At 52.3% G+C, this 16,063-nt stretch overlaps 5 protein-coding genes across 5 annotated transcripts; 4 read left to right on the top strand and 1 right to left on the bottom strand.

Moving 5' to 3' along the window:
• Window positions 1-32: 32 nt before the first annotated feature.
• Window positions 33-764, top strand: AYO20_08933 (hypothetical protein; the record flags this gene model as incomplete). Its single annotated transcript, XM_022647206.1, has 1 exon — window positions 33-764. The coding sequence occupies one exon, from the start codon at window positions 33-35 to the stop codon at window positions 762-764; it is 732 nt and encodes a 243-aa protein (XP_022496864.1).
• Window positions 765-1,418: 654 nt separating this feature from the next.
• Window positions 1,419-3,533, bottom strand: AYO20_08934 (hypothetical protein; the record flags this gene model as incomplete). The annotated part of the gene is made up of 1 exon (XM_022647207.1): window positions 1,419-3,533. The coding sequence occupies one exon, from the start codon at window positions 3,531-3,533 to the stop codon at window positions 1,419-1,421; it is 2,115 nt and encodes a 704-aa protein (XP_022496865.1).
• A 1,893-nt stretch (window positions 3,534-5,426) lies between these two features.
• AYO20_08935 (hypothetical protein) lies at window positions 5,427-10,094 on the top strand (the record flags this gene model as incomplete). Its single annotated transcript, XM_022647208.1, has 1 exon — window positions 5,427-10,094. The coding sequence occupies one exon, from the start codon at window positions 5,427-5,429 to the stop codon at window positions 10,092-10,094; it is 4,668 nt and encodes a 1,555-aa protein (XP_022496866.1).
• Window positions 10,095-11,582: 1,488 nt separating this feature from the next.
• AYO20_08936 (hypothetical protein) lies at window positions 11,583-12,669 on the top strand (the record flags this gene model as incomplete). The annotated part of the gene is made up of 3 exons (XM_022647209.1): window positions 11,583-12,003; window positions 12,075-12,427; window positions 12,514-12,669. 3 exons carry the CDS (start codon window positions 11,583-11,585, stop codon window positions 12,667-12,669), a joined length of 930 nt encoding a protein of 309 aa, XP_022496867.1.
• Window positions 12,670-14,280: 1,611 nt separating this feature from the next.
• AYO20_08937 (hypothetical protein) lies at window positions 14,281-15,472 on the top strand (the record flags this gene model as incomplete). The annotated part of the gene is made up of 2 exons (XM_022647210.1): window positions 14,281-14,349; window positions 14,459-15,472. 2 exons carry the CDS (start codon window positions 14,281-14,283, stop codon window positions 15,470-15,472), a joined length of 1,083 nt encoding a protein of 360 aa, XP_022496868.1.
• Window positions 15,473-16,063: the final 591 nt, after the last annotated feature.

A 16,063-nucleotide genomic window follows, 5' to 3' on the forward strand; every position in this document is an offset into this window, starting at 1 on the left:
GCTATGTACCTGCGCGGGCTAACTGGAACAATATGTCGGGCGAGGATTTGGGATATCCGGGGTCACCTGGAAGACAAGCTCAATCTCCAGTCGAGCTCCCTACAAGCGGCAGTCACGTAGGTGGCTATAGGGGTCAACCCCACAGACAACGCGTCAACTCTGGTGGGAGTGATCTTTACTACGAAGATGTCGATCCACGGTTCGCTTCGGACCCAGAGACGGTACCGCCACAAAACCCCCAGCCAGGAGAACGGAACCGGAGGCCTCCTCCCCTTCTCACGCCAGGACCGCCCGGCCATTACCGACCCGACTCCTACAACGGCATCCCTCCAACGAACTCGTACGAGGAATTGCCCGGGGCGCGATCTCCAGCGGAAAGTGAAACCAGCAATTTCACCTCTGTCAGCCAGCGCGGCGTCAACCCCAATTGGCGGCCGAACAACGGCGGAGAGTTCAGCGCCCTGGGTCCTATGAGGAGGCGAGAACAACAGACGAGGCAAGACATGCTTCTGGCAGGAAACCCCGACTTTGAGCTGCCCGGAGCCGTGGGGCCTCAGCGTCTCCCAACTCGAGGTGGTAACGGAGGTCCAGGGATGAGAGGCGGAATTATGAGAGGACCAGCTCGTGTCCCGCCCGCTAGTGCCATTGGTGGTGGTGGCGATGGTCCCTATCCCACTCCCACGGGGCCGCCCCTGCCTGGGGGGCCAATGGGACCGCCTGGACCTGGACCGGGGACTGGAATGGGAGGAATGAGGGAGATATGAAGGATATACATGGAAACAAAAGCTTAGCTTACGTATAGTCCAGTCTAATAATGTGTGATATGCGGACTGGGGTCTTGTGTGAAAACCACCAAAAAATGAAATGATTTGATGATTACGAGTCAACATCGAGCCAGAATCCAGGAGTTTCTCAGTGTCTTGTAGGGGAGTAAGATGATAGTAAGCACCTCCTACATCCCTGGTGGTTGCGCCTGGTGGTTGCAATCCAGCCGGAAAATGACCGGAGAACACATGCACGATCGATCAGTGTGAAACCAAAATATCAGTCAGTCAGTCAGTCAGGGCAGGGCAGGGCAGGGCAGGAAGGAATGGAGTTAAGGAATCAAGGAGTCTAGGATGTTGATATATGCAAGTCACATACCACTGTGTAACCATACCGTAGCAGAATCCCATATTCACGTGACCAGAACACGTGGCGGGCTAGTACACACGCAGGTGTCAAGGAATATAGAGATAGAGACGGGTCTTGAATGGCTGGGATTAATATATTCATATTCATACACAATGTGTGTGTGTGCGCGCGCTAAGGTATATACTATATACATCTAACCTACTGTAAGTGGATAGGTATCGAATGTGGTTCAGTGCCTGCTAATTAAACACGTCATCCAGTGTCTGATTTCGTTTGCATTATAGTCATATCATGATCCTCCCGTCTTGGGTTGTCCTGCCACCAAACAACCCGAGGATGTTGGAATCAACACCACCACCACTGTTGGTCCCGCTGTTGCCAGCGCCCTCGTCCCCTGTCCCTCCTAACCATCGCGGCCGCTTGAAGCCGGTACCGCTTCCACTCCGACTCGTCGGAGGTTGCATCCATTTGGGCGTTTCGATCGTGTCAATCGTGTTTTTCACCCTCCTCCCAAAAAGCGTGAAGAAATTTTCCTCATCGGGCTCAGGTTCCAAAGTAGGTCGATCTCTGAATCGATCTCTGGATGCTGGGTTGTGCGGCGTACTCGACGCTGTCGCGCGATTGCTGCCGGCCCCAGCTCGATCAGCAGGAGGCGTCCACGTCGTTGGTGCAGCACGAGACCTATCCAAAGATGTGCGCGGTGAATCAGTGATACCCAACGTGGCCGTTGGTCGATTCCCCTGAAGATCTCGTGCGATGAGGTCCCGTCCTTCACGCCAACCTCCGGTTCCGAAGCCCGACGGATTTTCATCCTCGTCTTCATCGATTTCCAGTATGCCAAAGCCCAGCACGTTCTTGATCTTGCCATATAGATTAAATAGTGTCATAATCACTGGAAGCAGGACGAGCATTGGGAACAGGTAATCGAACCAAGTTCCTAACGGCGTCAAATTGATCAGTCTCCCCAGGAAGCCATAGAAGGTCGAATTCTGGTGAATATCCTTGGGCAAGAAAGTGAGAAAATTGTATGCCAGCGGCACGGTCAATTTGGCAATCTGCCCGGCATACCAGCATGCTGATTCAGCGTACGTGTTCCTCCTAACTAGGGCTCGCTGATTCCATGTAGGGACGTCGTTCATACTACTCAGGGCGCAAATGCACATATAAGTAATCCACATGGAGGCAATGACTTGGCCGCCAAAGCCTATTTGATAGTTCTTGTCACTCGGGTGGTGAATAACCGTGAGACTGACCGCCGATAGGTGTGGAGCAGGAAACTTGATGATTTCAGACCAGATGATAGCGATCGATGCGAGGGAGAGGACAGCTCCCAAAGCTATCCTGACGGCGGGAACAAGGTGGACATGCACATGATAGCGCATTGAGGCGGTCATGGGGGACCACTTGAGTGTGGATGAGGTGGCACGGCCAAAGTCGAGTTTCCGTGAGCCTTGGGAATCGAGGATGGCTTGCAGATCTGAGGCGGTCTGGACAATGTTGTCCCACTCGCGAACGTACCTAGCTCGGCGGTGTTTGGCTCGAACTAGTCGTCGAGTCAAATCCGCCAGGTATCTTTCGGTGATGACTGCAGGGACTTTGGCAGAGGCGTCGATGGTGGTGACATTGGAAAAGACTCGACTCTCAGGCTGGCCGGTCATGTCGACCAGCTCATCAATCCAATCCTGGAAATCTCGGGCGCTTCCAGTTTTCCTTTGCTTGAGCTGCATCACTTGAGCTTCCAGCTCATCAAGCGCCACAATAGCGTCCTCCAACTTCTCGTGAACTCTTGGAGCCTGACCCTGGACACGCCGCAGGCTGCCGCTTATATCCGCCTTTCGGAACATCCTCCTCGGGATGGAGACTAGACCGTGGCCCATCAGGTATATGGCAAGAGCAAGACCCCACACATACGCGAGCGCCATGACCAAGGCTCTGATTGCGGTAAAGTCGAAGCCATAGGAAAATATCATGTATATCAGACCGGCGATAGCGCAGACCAGAACAATCAGTTGGTATCTGCCATTGGAACGCAGCGAATAGACCAGCCGGGACTTGGGATCACGATATCCAGCATCCATGTATTCGCCCAATAGAGGCAAGACAACCCATGTCAGGACAAAAGTCAACCAGTAGACGATTCTCCACGCAACCAAGACAGCTCTTTTGGGCAACCATATTCCTTTCCCGCCATGATCACTCTCTCGCGCGCTGGATGCGAGATCAACGGGGACTAGAATGAGGGCGCTGGCGGGTAGGACTAGGGCCAGGAAAATCGGGACGAGGAGGAAAGCAGGAGTGGTTCGTAACGGTAGGTAGTGTCGTAGAATGAACAAGACGGCGACTGAGATGGTCAAAAGAGCCAGGCATGCAAAGATGTCGGACCCCACCGAGGATGCCATTTTCCTTCCAATTCCAAATGCAGGAAACTACTTTTGCTATTGACAAAGTGTGCTGATGGCGGCCATTGATCGGTCTCTCATATCGTGATGGTACGAACAAGCCCGGAGGAGTTGCAGCGGCCACAAGAAGCGCAGTTGTGTCCTGGACGTCACTGGAGTGGTATAACGAGGCAAATCAGGTCTTGAGCTGTAAATGCCTCAAACCAAGCGAAATGCGATAAGTGGGAAGAATTCGGGATGGGGGGAAGGGGGAAATGATTATGCACAGATGAGAAAAACGGAAGTGGTAGAGAATTGCAATCAGATGAGTGACGTTGTACGCTGTAGTTTGAGACAGAAGCACCAGAAGAGACAACCAAGTTGGAGGAGGGCGAGGAACAGCACGGGAACGCTACGGCGGATGTAGTTTAGGGCGACATTAGGTAAAGACCCCAGAACTTCGAGCGTCGATTGGCACCCACAAGGTTCTTGGCCGCAGTGGCGAAGGGCAGGGGGGTCCCCAAACAAACTGAGGTGCGCCCCTTAGAAAGGCGCTGGACCGCAACTTTTGAATCCAACGTGTCAGCTCAGGTCAGAAAGTCTACCAGTATCGAATACTTGCAGGTGTCCCTGCCTCACCAAAGAACGGAAATGGCATGCTTACTGGTGTAATTTAATCGATGCTGAAGATTGAATCTCACCCAGTCAAGAAGACTAAGGGACAGGGCCATGGCCCTACGAACCCTTTTGTTATGTAGGGAGTATGTAGGTCTCCCTCTTGGGGCTACCAGGGGCCCCTCGTCGTGAGCTCTGATTGAATAATGGACTCGGGGGCGCACCCATGGGTTCCATGGGTCAGATGAACTAGCTCAACTAGCTGACTCCGGGCCACTAATAACATTGGAGGCATCACACCTCCGCCTAACAAACACCCAAGTTTATAGCTGCTCGTGCTTCTTTCTGTACCCTTGGTGCGCTGTAGCGAATTCACTCGTCTCGTCGTGCACTAGTTCAAGTTTGGCGAAGAGTCATCCATCCTGGGGCTCCATCCTCGTCACCTGCGACAGCGACTTTTTCGTCTCGTCTCCCTCTATCCGCCTGGTTCATTCTTCCCATGGTCCCCGTCATAACTCCGTATGGCTCTCTAAATCGCTCTATTGTGGGCTAACTCCCTTGCAGGCAAATATTCTTCACTCTTTTATATCTATTGCCCGACTTTCCCAAAGGTTGCCTCGCACCCACCCCCGCGCTTTGGCTCCCTGGTAGACAAGGCTAAAAAGCCCATCGACAAGCCTCATCGCAAAGTGGGTTGGCCTGGGCTCCTCCACGACGCGCCCGGTTGGCGCCCAATTACAGCTCACTGCTCGACTCCCATCCAAGTCCTCACATAAGGCACCGCTGCATGGTCTTCCTCAAGCTAGTGTCAGCCTTGATTGTTCCATATTCCTGGCCGACCAACGCACACATCCCACATCCCCAGACTCATCCTCTTCTCTCTACGCTTCCTCCATGGCACAAGAGTGACAACTGCGCTACATTCTCTCCCTGACACCATTGACAGCCTCCTCGACCTCCGTGACCTCCTCCCGTGTGGCCTTCTTCTTGTCGGCCCCGTGTCACCCCCCGGTAGACGTCCAACCTCACCGCGAACCAGACTCGGCTCTCATTTCCTTTTGGCCTGTGTCACCAGCTCCCGTGACGGAGGCCTGACCAGATCCTGCCTTACCGATCTCCTCTCTCCCCTTCGTTACCAGCTTCCGCCATTGTTTCCTATACAGTTCTATTACAGGACTCAAGTCAACCCTCGATCCCACACGGGCCGTTCTTCCTCGCCGTTCTCCCTCTCTACCCCGTCCCGAATGCGTTGATCGAGATCACCCAACCTGAGCGTCCCGTCGCTCGCCTGCCGCAGCCATGAATCCACAGCAGTTTCAGAACATGGTGGGCTTGGGTCGAGGCATACCCAACAACATGCAACAACAAATGGCCATGGCAAATCAAATGGGCGGGCAGATGACGGCACAAATGGGACAAATGGGGCAAATGGGACAGATGGGACAGATGGGCCAAATGAACCCCAGACCTGGCCAAATGGGTGCGGGAATGGGAAGGCCTATGCCACCGCAGATGGCTGGACAGATGAGCCTGAACCACCCTTCGGTCCAACAACATATCTTCGACATGTTGAACTCCCAGGGACCTTTCACTGGCTGGCAAGCCAACGTCCATATCCGTGAACGAGCCGGCCAGATCAAGTTGCTCGTCGACTCTCTTCGTCTAGTGAGGCCACCGGTCGAGCTGCCTCGTGCGATCGAAGTCGCTCTCCAGTTCGAGCGCAAGTGTTTCACCCAATCTGCGAGCAGAGAAGACTATGTTCGAGAGTGCAGCGAGAAGTTAGGGAGGATCCGCGACCAGCGAGCCCAGCAGATGAACCAGTCTGCTGCCGGCGTCATGCAAGGCATGCAGGGCATGCAGGGTATGCAGATGCCTAACCAAAACTTCATACCACAGATACCACCCAACCAGCAAATGCAAAATAACATGTCTCTGCCGCCACACCTGCAGCAGCAACTCCAGCAACAGCAGCAGCAGGCGTTGCACAGCTCGCCTGTTTTCAATCAGCCCCAACCTATGATGAACCAAGCAAGTCAGTCCGCTCCCAACCAATCCATGATGGCCATGATGCCCGGTAATGTTCAGCAAAAGCAGACTCAGCTGCCCGAGTTGACCCCCGAAGACAACAAGGCCATAAACCTGAGAGCGGCCGAGCTGGCAAAAAGCACCCCCAAAGAGGAGATGCGCAACATTGTCGAGAAGATGAACCCGCAACTAAGGCAGAACTTGGCTCAGAAGGCTGTCGACCCCATTATTTACTATTTTCGCATGCTCGCGACCAAAGAGTTCCGACGGCGAAAACAAATGGAGGCAGGGTTGGGGGGCACCGGGAATGCTGGCCAGATGAATAATACTGCAAACATGATGGGACAGATGCAAAACCAGTCCACTCCGAACTCGATGGGACAGACAATGATCGCCACGAATGGGAATCCGCTCATGGGTGACATGGGCCGTTTCCAAGGCCAGCAAGCTGAAGGATTGAGATCCCAGGAAGGTGGTGAATTGGTAGTTCCTGCGAGCAGTGCGCCAGGCATGATGCCGGACCAGCTACGTCTTCAGCAGCAGATGATGGCTAACCAGCGTATGGGGCAACAAAACCAGGCCGGCAACTTGAACCCAGCCTTCATTGCACAGCAACAGCGCATCCAACAAGCTCAGGCTACCAAATTGCAACAGGCCCAACTTCAAGCACAGAATCAAGCTCAAGCCCAAGCTCGTGCTCAAGCCGCAGTTGTCCAGGCTCAAATGGCCGGTCAACGGCGGGACATGCAAGCAATGCCCCAGTCCAACACACCCCTATCTGCCATTAACCGGCCTGTTGGACCCAATGTCTCGGGAGCTAGCCCGCAAACGATCCCTCGGCCTGGCTCAGGAACTCCTATGATGAATCAGCAGATGCAGCAAATGAATAACGTGGTACAACAAGGCCAGCAACAACCGCAACAGCAGCAACAGCTGAGTATGCAAGAGATGCAAAAGCGCGAGCAAGCCCTGGCTAGCTTTCCTGTACCTCTGCAAACGATATTGCGTCAAAAGCCACAGTCTGAATGGCGCAATATACTCCAACAATTTCAGCAGAGTGGTCAAATGAAAAGGAGTATATCACAACAGCCACAGGGGATTCAACCACAGCAACAGCAACAAGCTCCAATGGCTCCAATGCAGAATAATGCGTTCGTTGGCGGCGCGAACATGGGTGCAATGCCCATGCAACAGTCGCTGTCGGCTGGAGCCGTTTCTCAACAGGGTCAAGAGATGACCGGAATGCAACCTGGCAACCAGGGACAAATGCAACAGAATCAGCAGGAGATGATGAGGCAACGCCAGATGCAGATGCAGCAGCAAAAACAGCAGCAGCAGCAGCAACAACAACAACAACAGCAGCAGCAACAACAGCAACAACAGCAACCGACGCAGGGACCCCAAAATGCCCAGGGACAAACACAAGGTCCTCGTCAACAGTTGACGGCTCCACAAATGAAGCTGATGGATCAGCAACCGGTGCCGCCCACGGTCTTGAGCAGTATAAGACAGCATGCTGCGTTGCCCGAAATACGGACCTGGTACCAACTCAAACAATGGCTGCTTTCTAACCCAGTTGCGAACTGGCACATTCCTCATGTATTGGACATCCAAGCAATACATTTCGCACACATCATGAAAAACCGTGGCCAAAATCTGCAGCAACAGCAGCAGCAGCAACAACAACAACAACAACAGCAGCAGCAACATCAGCAGCAAAATGCCATGGCAGGTCAGGCTCCAGGACAAGCACCTCAGCCAATGCCCCAACCTCCAATGCAACCTGCTCCGAGCCAAACTCCTGTTGTCCCTCCTGGTGTCCCTCCTGGACCGATGCCATTCCGAACCCCCACAGCCTTCGATATTCAGAAGGTCCGGGCTGCCAATCCTCGCGTGGCGAACTTACCGGACGAACAGATTAGAGCCATCCTCATCAACCGACATCGTCAGGTACAGGCAAAGAATATGCAGCAGCAAGCTAACCAACAAGGGATGCAGCAGCAAGTTCCCCCAATGCCACCGCAAACAGGTCAGGTAAACCCTGCGGGACAGCAATTTGGTGTCCAAGCACCTGTCCCAAATCAATCTCCTGCCCAGGCTCAACAGCAAATTCGGCCTCCGTCCGTCTCAGCGCCAGGACAACCTCGCCCACCACAGACCCCAGCGCAGCCTGAAAACAGAAATCTCAAACGGCCTAATGATGACGATGTGGTGGAGATTCCAAACCAGAACAAACAAGCTCAACAACAAGTGAACGGCAACAAGCCCCAAGGGTTTCAAGCTCTGACAAAGGAACAGATCAACGCGCTGGATCCGGTAAAGAGACAGCAGTACAAGAATTATCAGCTGCAGCACGCTGCAATGCGGAAAATCGTGGAACTCACCAAGGAAGTTCAAGCCAGTATGCCGAAGCTGCGGCCTATCACAAACATGGACGCGAATAGCAGGAAGCGCATCACTGACGTTTTGACATCTGTCAACGTAAAGAACATGCTTGGCAGATTCGACTCATTTCTTGTCGCGTTCTATCGCATCGAGCCAAACGATGCCGCCATCAAGCAGCTGGTGCTCCAAAAGATTCAGTTGTTCTCGCAGTACAAACCGCAGTCGCTGCAGAACAAGAATTATGAACCGGCCGACCACTTCAGTATTACCGCCGACAACGCTGAAGGGATTGTTAGCAACATCACCGCCAAGTTTCAACAAACTGCCGCACAGATACCTAACAACAAAGCCCGCCCACAACCGGCGCAGCTCACGCCGGAAAATCTCAGTTTGCTGGAGGCGCAGGAGAAAGAACGCAAACAATCTCTCAAGATTAATCAAGCCCCTCCTGCCCCAACGTCCACTCAGCCACCCTTTCAGATTGGAGACCCAAGAGGGCAAGGTACTCCCAGATACGCGACTCCTGGACTTAAACAAGAAGACCTTAAGCTCCCCAGTGACCCTAAGCGGCGGAAGAAGAACCAACAGCAGCCTGCAAGTACAACTACGACGACCCCTACCGTGGTTACCTCTCCACAGACGACCAAAACGCCCAAACCTGCCGAGATGTTTAGGTGCCCAGTCAACGGATGCGATCATCAGCTCAAAGGGTTTGCAACTCAAGCCGAACTCGATCACCACCACAATGTCGCCCACAAGCTGGACATGGAGCCTGTCACTGATCCCCTTGCATTTCTCCATGATTCGCTGCGCTCTGCCTTCAACCTGGACGAAAACTTCAATCAGATCAAAAAGACCTTCCCCAAGTCTGAGGGCAAGGCTACAGGAGCGAGCAACGTTAAGAATGAGAGTTCTGCGGATACGCCTGTACCCATGGCCAAGATTCCCAGCCAAGGGGCTGCAGGCACGGCTATCAGAGACAGTGATGTCTCGATGGAAGATGACAACCCTTGGAAACACAGCAATATCACGTTGGATCAATTGCGCGTCGCCTTTGGAGGTGACGACTGGGACGAGCTCTTTCCGTCTGAGGAAAAACTGTTTGAACAACAGTCCAAGTTCTATGAGGCGTACCGCAACAACAGCGAACGATGGCAGAAGATAGTGGAAGGGCCCAATGGCGCCTTGACCGACACCTCTACCGAAAAGTCCAAGAGCCCAGAGATGGCCAGCGACAAGGAGGGTTCGGCCGCGACGGCATCGCGTGAAGACAAAAAGGACACAGTGGAGAAAAAAGCCGAAGACGATCAATGGAAAGTCAACCTTGATGGAATTGAGGGTCTCGATCTCAGTGGGTTTGAAGACATGTCTCCTTTCGAAAACATCAATGATTTGGATGTCATGATGGGCGAGGACGGCTCTCCATTCGAACCCGTCGAGAAACCACAACTGTCGAATGCACAGATTCATCTTCAAGCTCTAGGCGTGGACCTCGATCATCCAGAAACCTGGACTGAGCAGCATAAAGCACTGGTACACGATCTGTTGGATATGTGAGCCTGCCAAGGTATCTTGTTCAAGGCCCGTACCTATTCTACGATTTGCGTTTTGTGTTTTCTGGGTGGCGATGGTGGGGACGAAATGTGTCCCATGGGAAGTGTTTTGCGAACTGTTTATCAGCATGGCGTCCTGTGGTTCAGCGGGATCCTAATAGGAAGCATGGATGGCTCGATGTCTTACGACTTTGATGAAGCTCCCCTACGTGGGGAAGGGATATTTCACTTGTTGAATCGCGAAACCGAGAAGAGTGAATGGGAGGAAGTTTGTTCAGGGTCTTTGAAGGGAGGGAACTGGAGCGATTCTGTACATTAGGAGGAGATTTGTGTTGGGGGATCCAACTTTGCTGTCTTTTTTCTTCTTCTTCAGATACCTCAAAATCAGCAATCAGGCATGGGTTTCTTGTTTTTCGGATCATGTGCGACGGGATGGACGAACAACCGGGGACAAGTCAGTTTATGTTATGTTATTGGATGGATATCCAGGATGGGTTTTGGGATGACCAAAAAGAACAATACCCGGCAGCGCGCGAGAAGTGCTGCCCACACGCTCTTGAATACATTTTTGGACTTGTCTTCTTCTCGTCTTGCGACTTGTCTTTTTGAGACTCTGCTGTTCTTATGCGTGATTCGTATGCTGATTCTTCTGGGGGTGCTTGGCTTAGTAAGCCATAGTAGGCCGTGGTAGGTTCTTGGTAGGCATAAAGAGGACTTTTCGAGGACTTTTAGAGGTATGTCCGGTACGATGGTACAGTCTAGTATCAAAGCTAAGACGAAGAGGAAAAGAGGAAGAAAGACGTCATCAGATCGAGCGAGGGAAGGAGAGAGACAGAAAGGGGAACGATTTGAAGCGTTCTGGTTTTGGTTTCTGTCTATACATATATGCGATCAGTCTGGTCAGCCCTGCATACAATATTTATATGTCGATCAACCGACGCGGCTTTGCCGGACTTTTGCTCCCTTCAAATCTGAAATCGGCAAGCTGAACGGCCCCCCAGAAATGCAGAGCAGGTCAAAGTGCCCATGCTCAGGTACAGTGTACATGCAGGTACTACTACTTAGTGACTGCTACAACGAGGATCCGACCCTTGTATTCTTTCTGGTCCCAGTGATGCCAAGACGGCGAGTTCATCAGACAGTTCGGAATTGCGGAGCAGATCTCTACGTCCAGAATACTACTTAGTACACGTGGGGCCCATCGTAACGGGAGGACACATTGGGTCTACGGCACCAAGTACGGCACATGTTCCTTATTATTACCCGACCCACATATGCCCAATCGAGTATGAAGGGGGATGGGAGAGACAAGCTCATTGCAATTTCACTCCAAAGCACCATGAAGCGTCATCGAAGTACTCCTATTTTGTTGCAGCGAAAGGACTTTCAAAGCACTCTTCCTTAGAACATTCCCATTTCTTCCAGCGTCATTCTTCCTTTCCATTGTGACGGATCGTCCTCCCAACGTACGCGGCCATAGGCTCTTTCAGAAATGCATCAGATGTTATGGGCCCGTGACCTCCTCGACGACGCACAAGGAAGGACTGCGCTGCTCACAGGGGCAGCCCGTGGAATAGGCAGCGAAACAGCCTCTCTTCTCAATAAAAATGGCAGCAACATTGTCATTACCGACCTCCCATCAGCCGGGCCAGATGCAGAGGCGCTGATCCAGTCGATGCAATTCCCAGAACGTGCAATCTTTGTACCAGCCAGTGTGACGGAATGGAGCCAGCTTGTGCATGCTTTCAAGGAGGGAATACGAGTGTTTGGAAGGATTGATATCGTCGTTGCGAATGCTGGCATCATGGAGAGCCGAGCCGTTCTCGAGGTCGAGGCCGATGCCAATGGAGATCCAGCCGTATCTGAAGAAGCGAGCAATGTCATCGATGTGAACCTCAAAGGAACCCTGGACAGTGCGTCTATCTAGCTTTGCTTTGCTTGCGGTGCACATGAAACACCCAACTGATGAAACTTCCTACCACAGCATTACGACTGGGGATGCATTATATTCGCAAAAATCCTTTGACAGAACACCACCATCGCGGATCGATTATTCTTGTAACATCAACTTCGGGATATTTTGGCTTCTCTGGCAACGCCGCTTATGTTGCTTCAAAGCATGGGATTTTGGGCTTACTGCGGGCAGCTCAACCACTCGCCGAAAAGAGTCGCATCAGAGTGAATGCCATTGCTCCGAGCTTCACCCCGACGCGCATCACAGCTGGCTTTGGTGACCGGTTCGAAAAGGCGGGCGTTGCGAGTAACACTACGGCGCAAGTCGCTGAAGCCATCTCATACATGACTCTGGATCCCAATTGCAGTGGCGCATGTTGTTTGGTAAGTCGAGACTCGGGGGAGGCTGGAACTCCCTAAAAGAATGTCAGGTACAGGGTCAGCTAAACATACTGGCGTTGGGGCTTTAGGTTGCGGGCAAATTCGTTCGAGAACTCGAGCACACGCGGAAGGAGGTATTGCCAACCTGGTTTGGCGAGGATCTGCTAGAAGCACTGGCTGGATTTCGAGCCATCATCCAAGAGATGAATGGCTATCCTCTACCTCCTGCTGCCCCTCAGAATTGAAATGGAATGGAATACAGAGTTTCGAGTCACAGTTGGGCGACCTGCTGCTTTCAGCCATTCAAGATGTGATCACGACTCAGGTCAAACAAGTCAAAAACCCTGTGGGGACTAGTCTCCATGAAGCCATGCGAAAATTCATCCCGACCTGAACTACATGAATGTATGCTTTCGAAAATCTCGGCAAACCGGGGATCCCCACAAGCCAAAATTTCCAGAGGTCTGACTGGACCTCATCCAATGATATTCTTTGGCAGAATCCCCGAATCCGGAGGAATTGCCTCACTTGGGAACGGAGTATCTATCCTTGCATCCTGACAAAAAGGACGCTCCATCCTTGGAATCAGTCCTTAAAATAATACGCAGATTGTGCCTCGTATCACATCTCGAGATCAGATCAACCTTGGAAAATTCAGCGTGTTATTCATTTCTAGACACCAAGTATCTCCGGCATCTTTGCAGGAGCCGGACGAAGCATATATGTACACCGGTTTACCCACGATGAAATCCCATGTGACAAGATCGACGTTCATCACCACTTGCTCACGCCGACGTATATACTTTTGAGTGTATAGACTTTTACATGCTATATAGCTTTCGCTGAAACATGCAAGGTGTAATTCGCTGCTGGAAAGAGGAGGTTTTTCCGGCACCTGGGGTTTATTTTTGTTCAGCCTCGTTCCCACAAGGCTGAGTAGGTGGGTCAAATATTGCGCTAGGCCGAAATAGGAAACCCTCCATGAAGCGGATCCAATCCCCCCGCATTTTTGGACTGCAGCAGGGGGACTGTCATTGATCCTGAGGACTTCATGAAACATTCAAAGCGGTTCGCAAACAGCATCATCATGAGTCTAGGTATTACCTCCCATGTCGAGATCATAGAAAAGGAAACAGAAACATTATTGGGCTAACCACAGTTCCTAGTTTTCGGGGTCTCGTACACGGACATCTCAATACCGCAGATGCACCGAATGTTCGAGCTCATGAGCGAGAATGTGACCAGGCGAAATGCAATGTGTTCTCGAAGTATCCGTAGTTAAGATACCTAGAGAAGCAGAATGATGAGCCTCCACAGAAACCGATGCACTTTTGGACACCGGGGGGCGGATCTGTTCCGAGTGTCACGGACTCGAGAGCATGGTTCGGTTGGGTTTCCGTCCTCGTATCGCTCGGGGGTCACTGCTTAGTTGATCTGATATGCCGAGACGGCGTCTATGTTCCAACCTGGTCGGAACACTTGATGCTTGAGGTAATCTTGGCTCAACTTACCTTGGGTACGAATCTATGTGAATAGCGATTGTGGGTGGATTGCAAAGGTACCAGATCTGTGGGCCAAACTTGACACTACTACACCAGGATCTCTTCTGTGTTTCTACCGTAGCCCTGATGCTGGTGCTGGTTGTGGTGTCTTTGACCCCGAGCAAAAGGACAGAGAGATGATTCTCTTGCTTTAATGTCCCTTTTCACGACACCACTTTCTAGGGTTTTCTACATGCACCGAAGGACCATCAAGAAGATCTGAGCCTCAGACACTTCCCACAATAAACAACGCTGAATTTACGTCCGCGTCCGAAAGTGACAAGTCGATACACTCGCAGTTGTTGCCGTGACAGCATGGCAGAATATCCAGACCAGGAGGAGTATCTGCTCGGATTGAGCCAGATTGACGCCGAACTCAAGGAGGTCAGTTGCTGCTCCCTGCCCCCCCTTACTCCCAGGTTCGAAGCTCCAACAATATTCCTGCTCTCCTGACCATAATGTTTGACTGCTGAGCTGCTTCGCGCATATTTAGCTACTCGAGCAAAATCCCCCTCCAGCCATCGACTACTCGAATCTAGAAGGATTCACACGTATGTACCTCAAGAATGCCGAGCGGGCAAAGGGCCTTCTGGGCGGAACACCCCCCGGGGTTAAGTGCACCGAACTCCAGTACCCAACGCGTGATGGGGCCTTTCTACGGGCAAAACTATTCCAACCCACCCCCAGCAGCATTATACCAGGTCGGGAGAGGACGGGTAGCCCTCTCGTCATGCTCATCCACGGTGGAGGATTCTGTCTAGGCTCCCCAGAGGGCGAAGAGCAGACGTGTCGCAATCTCGTCCTGGCTCTGAACGCGACCTGCGTCGCCGTCGCATATCGACTGGGACCACGGTATCCATTCCCCTACGCCCCGAATGACTGCTGGGACGCGCTGAGATGGTGTGCGAGCAATGCAGCGTCCTGGAACGCCCATCCAGACGAGGGGTTTGTCGTCGGCGGGTCCAGCGCAGGCGCCAATATCGCTGCTGTTCTGGCCCACCGCGCTCGCGACGAGGGTCTCTCACCTCCCTTGACAGGCCTGTACCTTGCCATCCCGCTCCTCTGTCCGAAAGCAAAGATCCCCGAACGGTACCGACGATCCTGGATTTCGCACGAGCAGAATGCAAACGCGCCGGTTCTTCCAGAGGCAGCGCTCGAGATGTTCATGGGCGGCTATCAGCCCGACGAGAATGACTCGGTCAATTTTGCGGTCTTCAATCACCCGCGCGGTCATGGCGATTTGCCCCCGACGTATTTCCAGGTCGACGGGATGGATCCTCTGCGTGACGATTCGCTCATCTACGAAGCTGTGTTGCGTGAGGAATACCAGGTGAAAACGAAGATGGATGTGTACCCCGGCCTACCGCATGGGCACTGGAGCTTCTTTCCCATGTTGAAAGCGAGCATCAAGGCTCGAAAGGACCAGGTGGAGGGGCTTGGATGGCTGCTTGGATGCAAACCCGATTGCTCCAGGCTGACCTTTGGCCCTTCTGCAGGGACTGTTTAGAGACATACGAAAGAAAGAGAATGCTACCCGGCTTCTAGAAGCGTCACCTACGTTCTAATTTCCAATGCAATTTCGAGTCACACAAGCATTGGAAAAGAAGGGACAAGTGCACCGAGAAAGTCTGGCAGGAAGTGCACCCTTTGATGGCGGCCACTGCTCACCCAATTCACCCCAATCGAAGGGAGTCTGATCTGTTTGCCAAGTCGCCGTTTTAATTAGTATCTACCTCTCTCTAGAGCAAACCCGGAGCCGCGCCCCTACCTAACAAAACATCATCCATTGACCATGCCCAGGAACCTCGGATCCATCAAATGTCAAATGTTCTCATAGTTGAAGAATTTTACACACGAGATCGCGCAATCCTGTCTACCAGTACCAGCGGTATTCGTGCACACTAGATCAGAACCTCCTCATCCTAGACCCTGGCTAATGTCCATCAATATACACATCATTTCAATAACCTTTTACTCCGAACTGCCCAAGAATTTCCCAAGGGCAAGGCTGCCTCTACTTCAGCACTACAAAGACATATCACAGACACACACACACACACACACACACACACACACACACACACACACACACACTCAC

Source organism: Fonsecaea nubica (genome assembly GCF_001646965.1).
Source record: "Fonsecaea nubica strain CBS 269.64 chromosome Unknown Scaff76, whole genome shotgun sequence".
NCBI lineage: Eukaryota > Fungi > Ascomycota > Eurotiomycetes > Chaetothyriales > Herpotrichiellaceae > Fonsecaea > Fonsecaea nubica.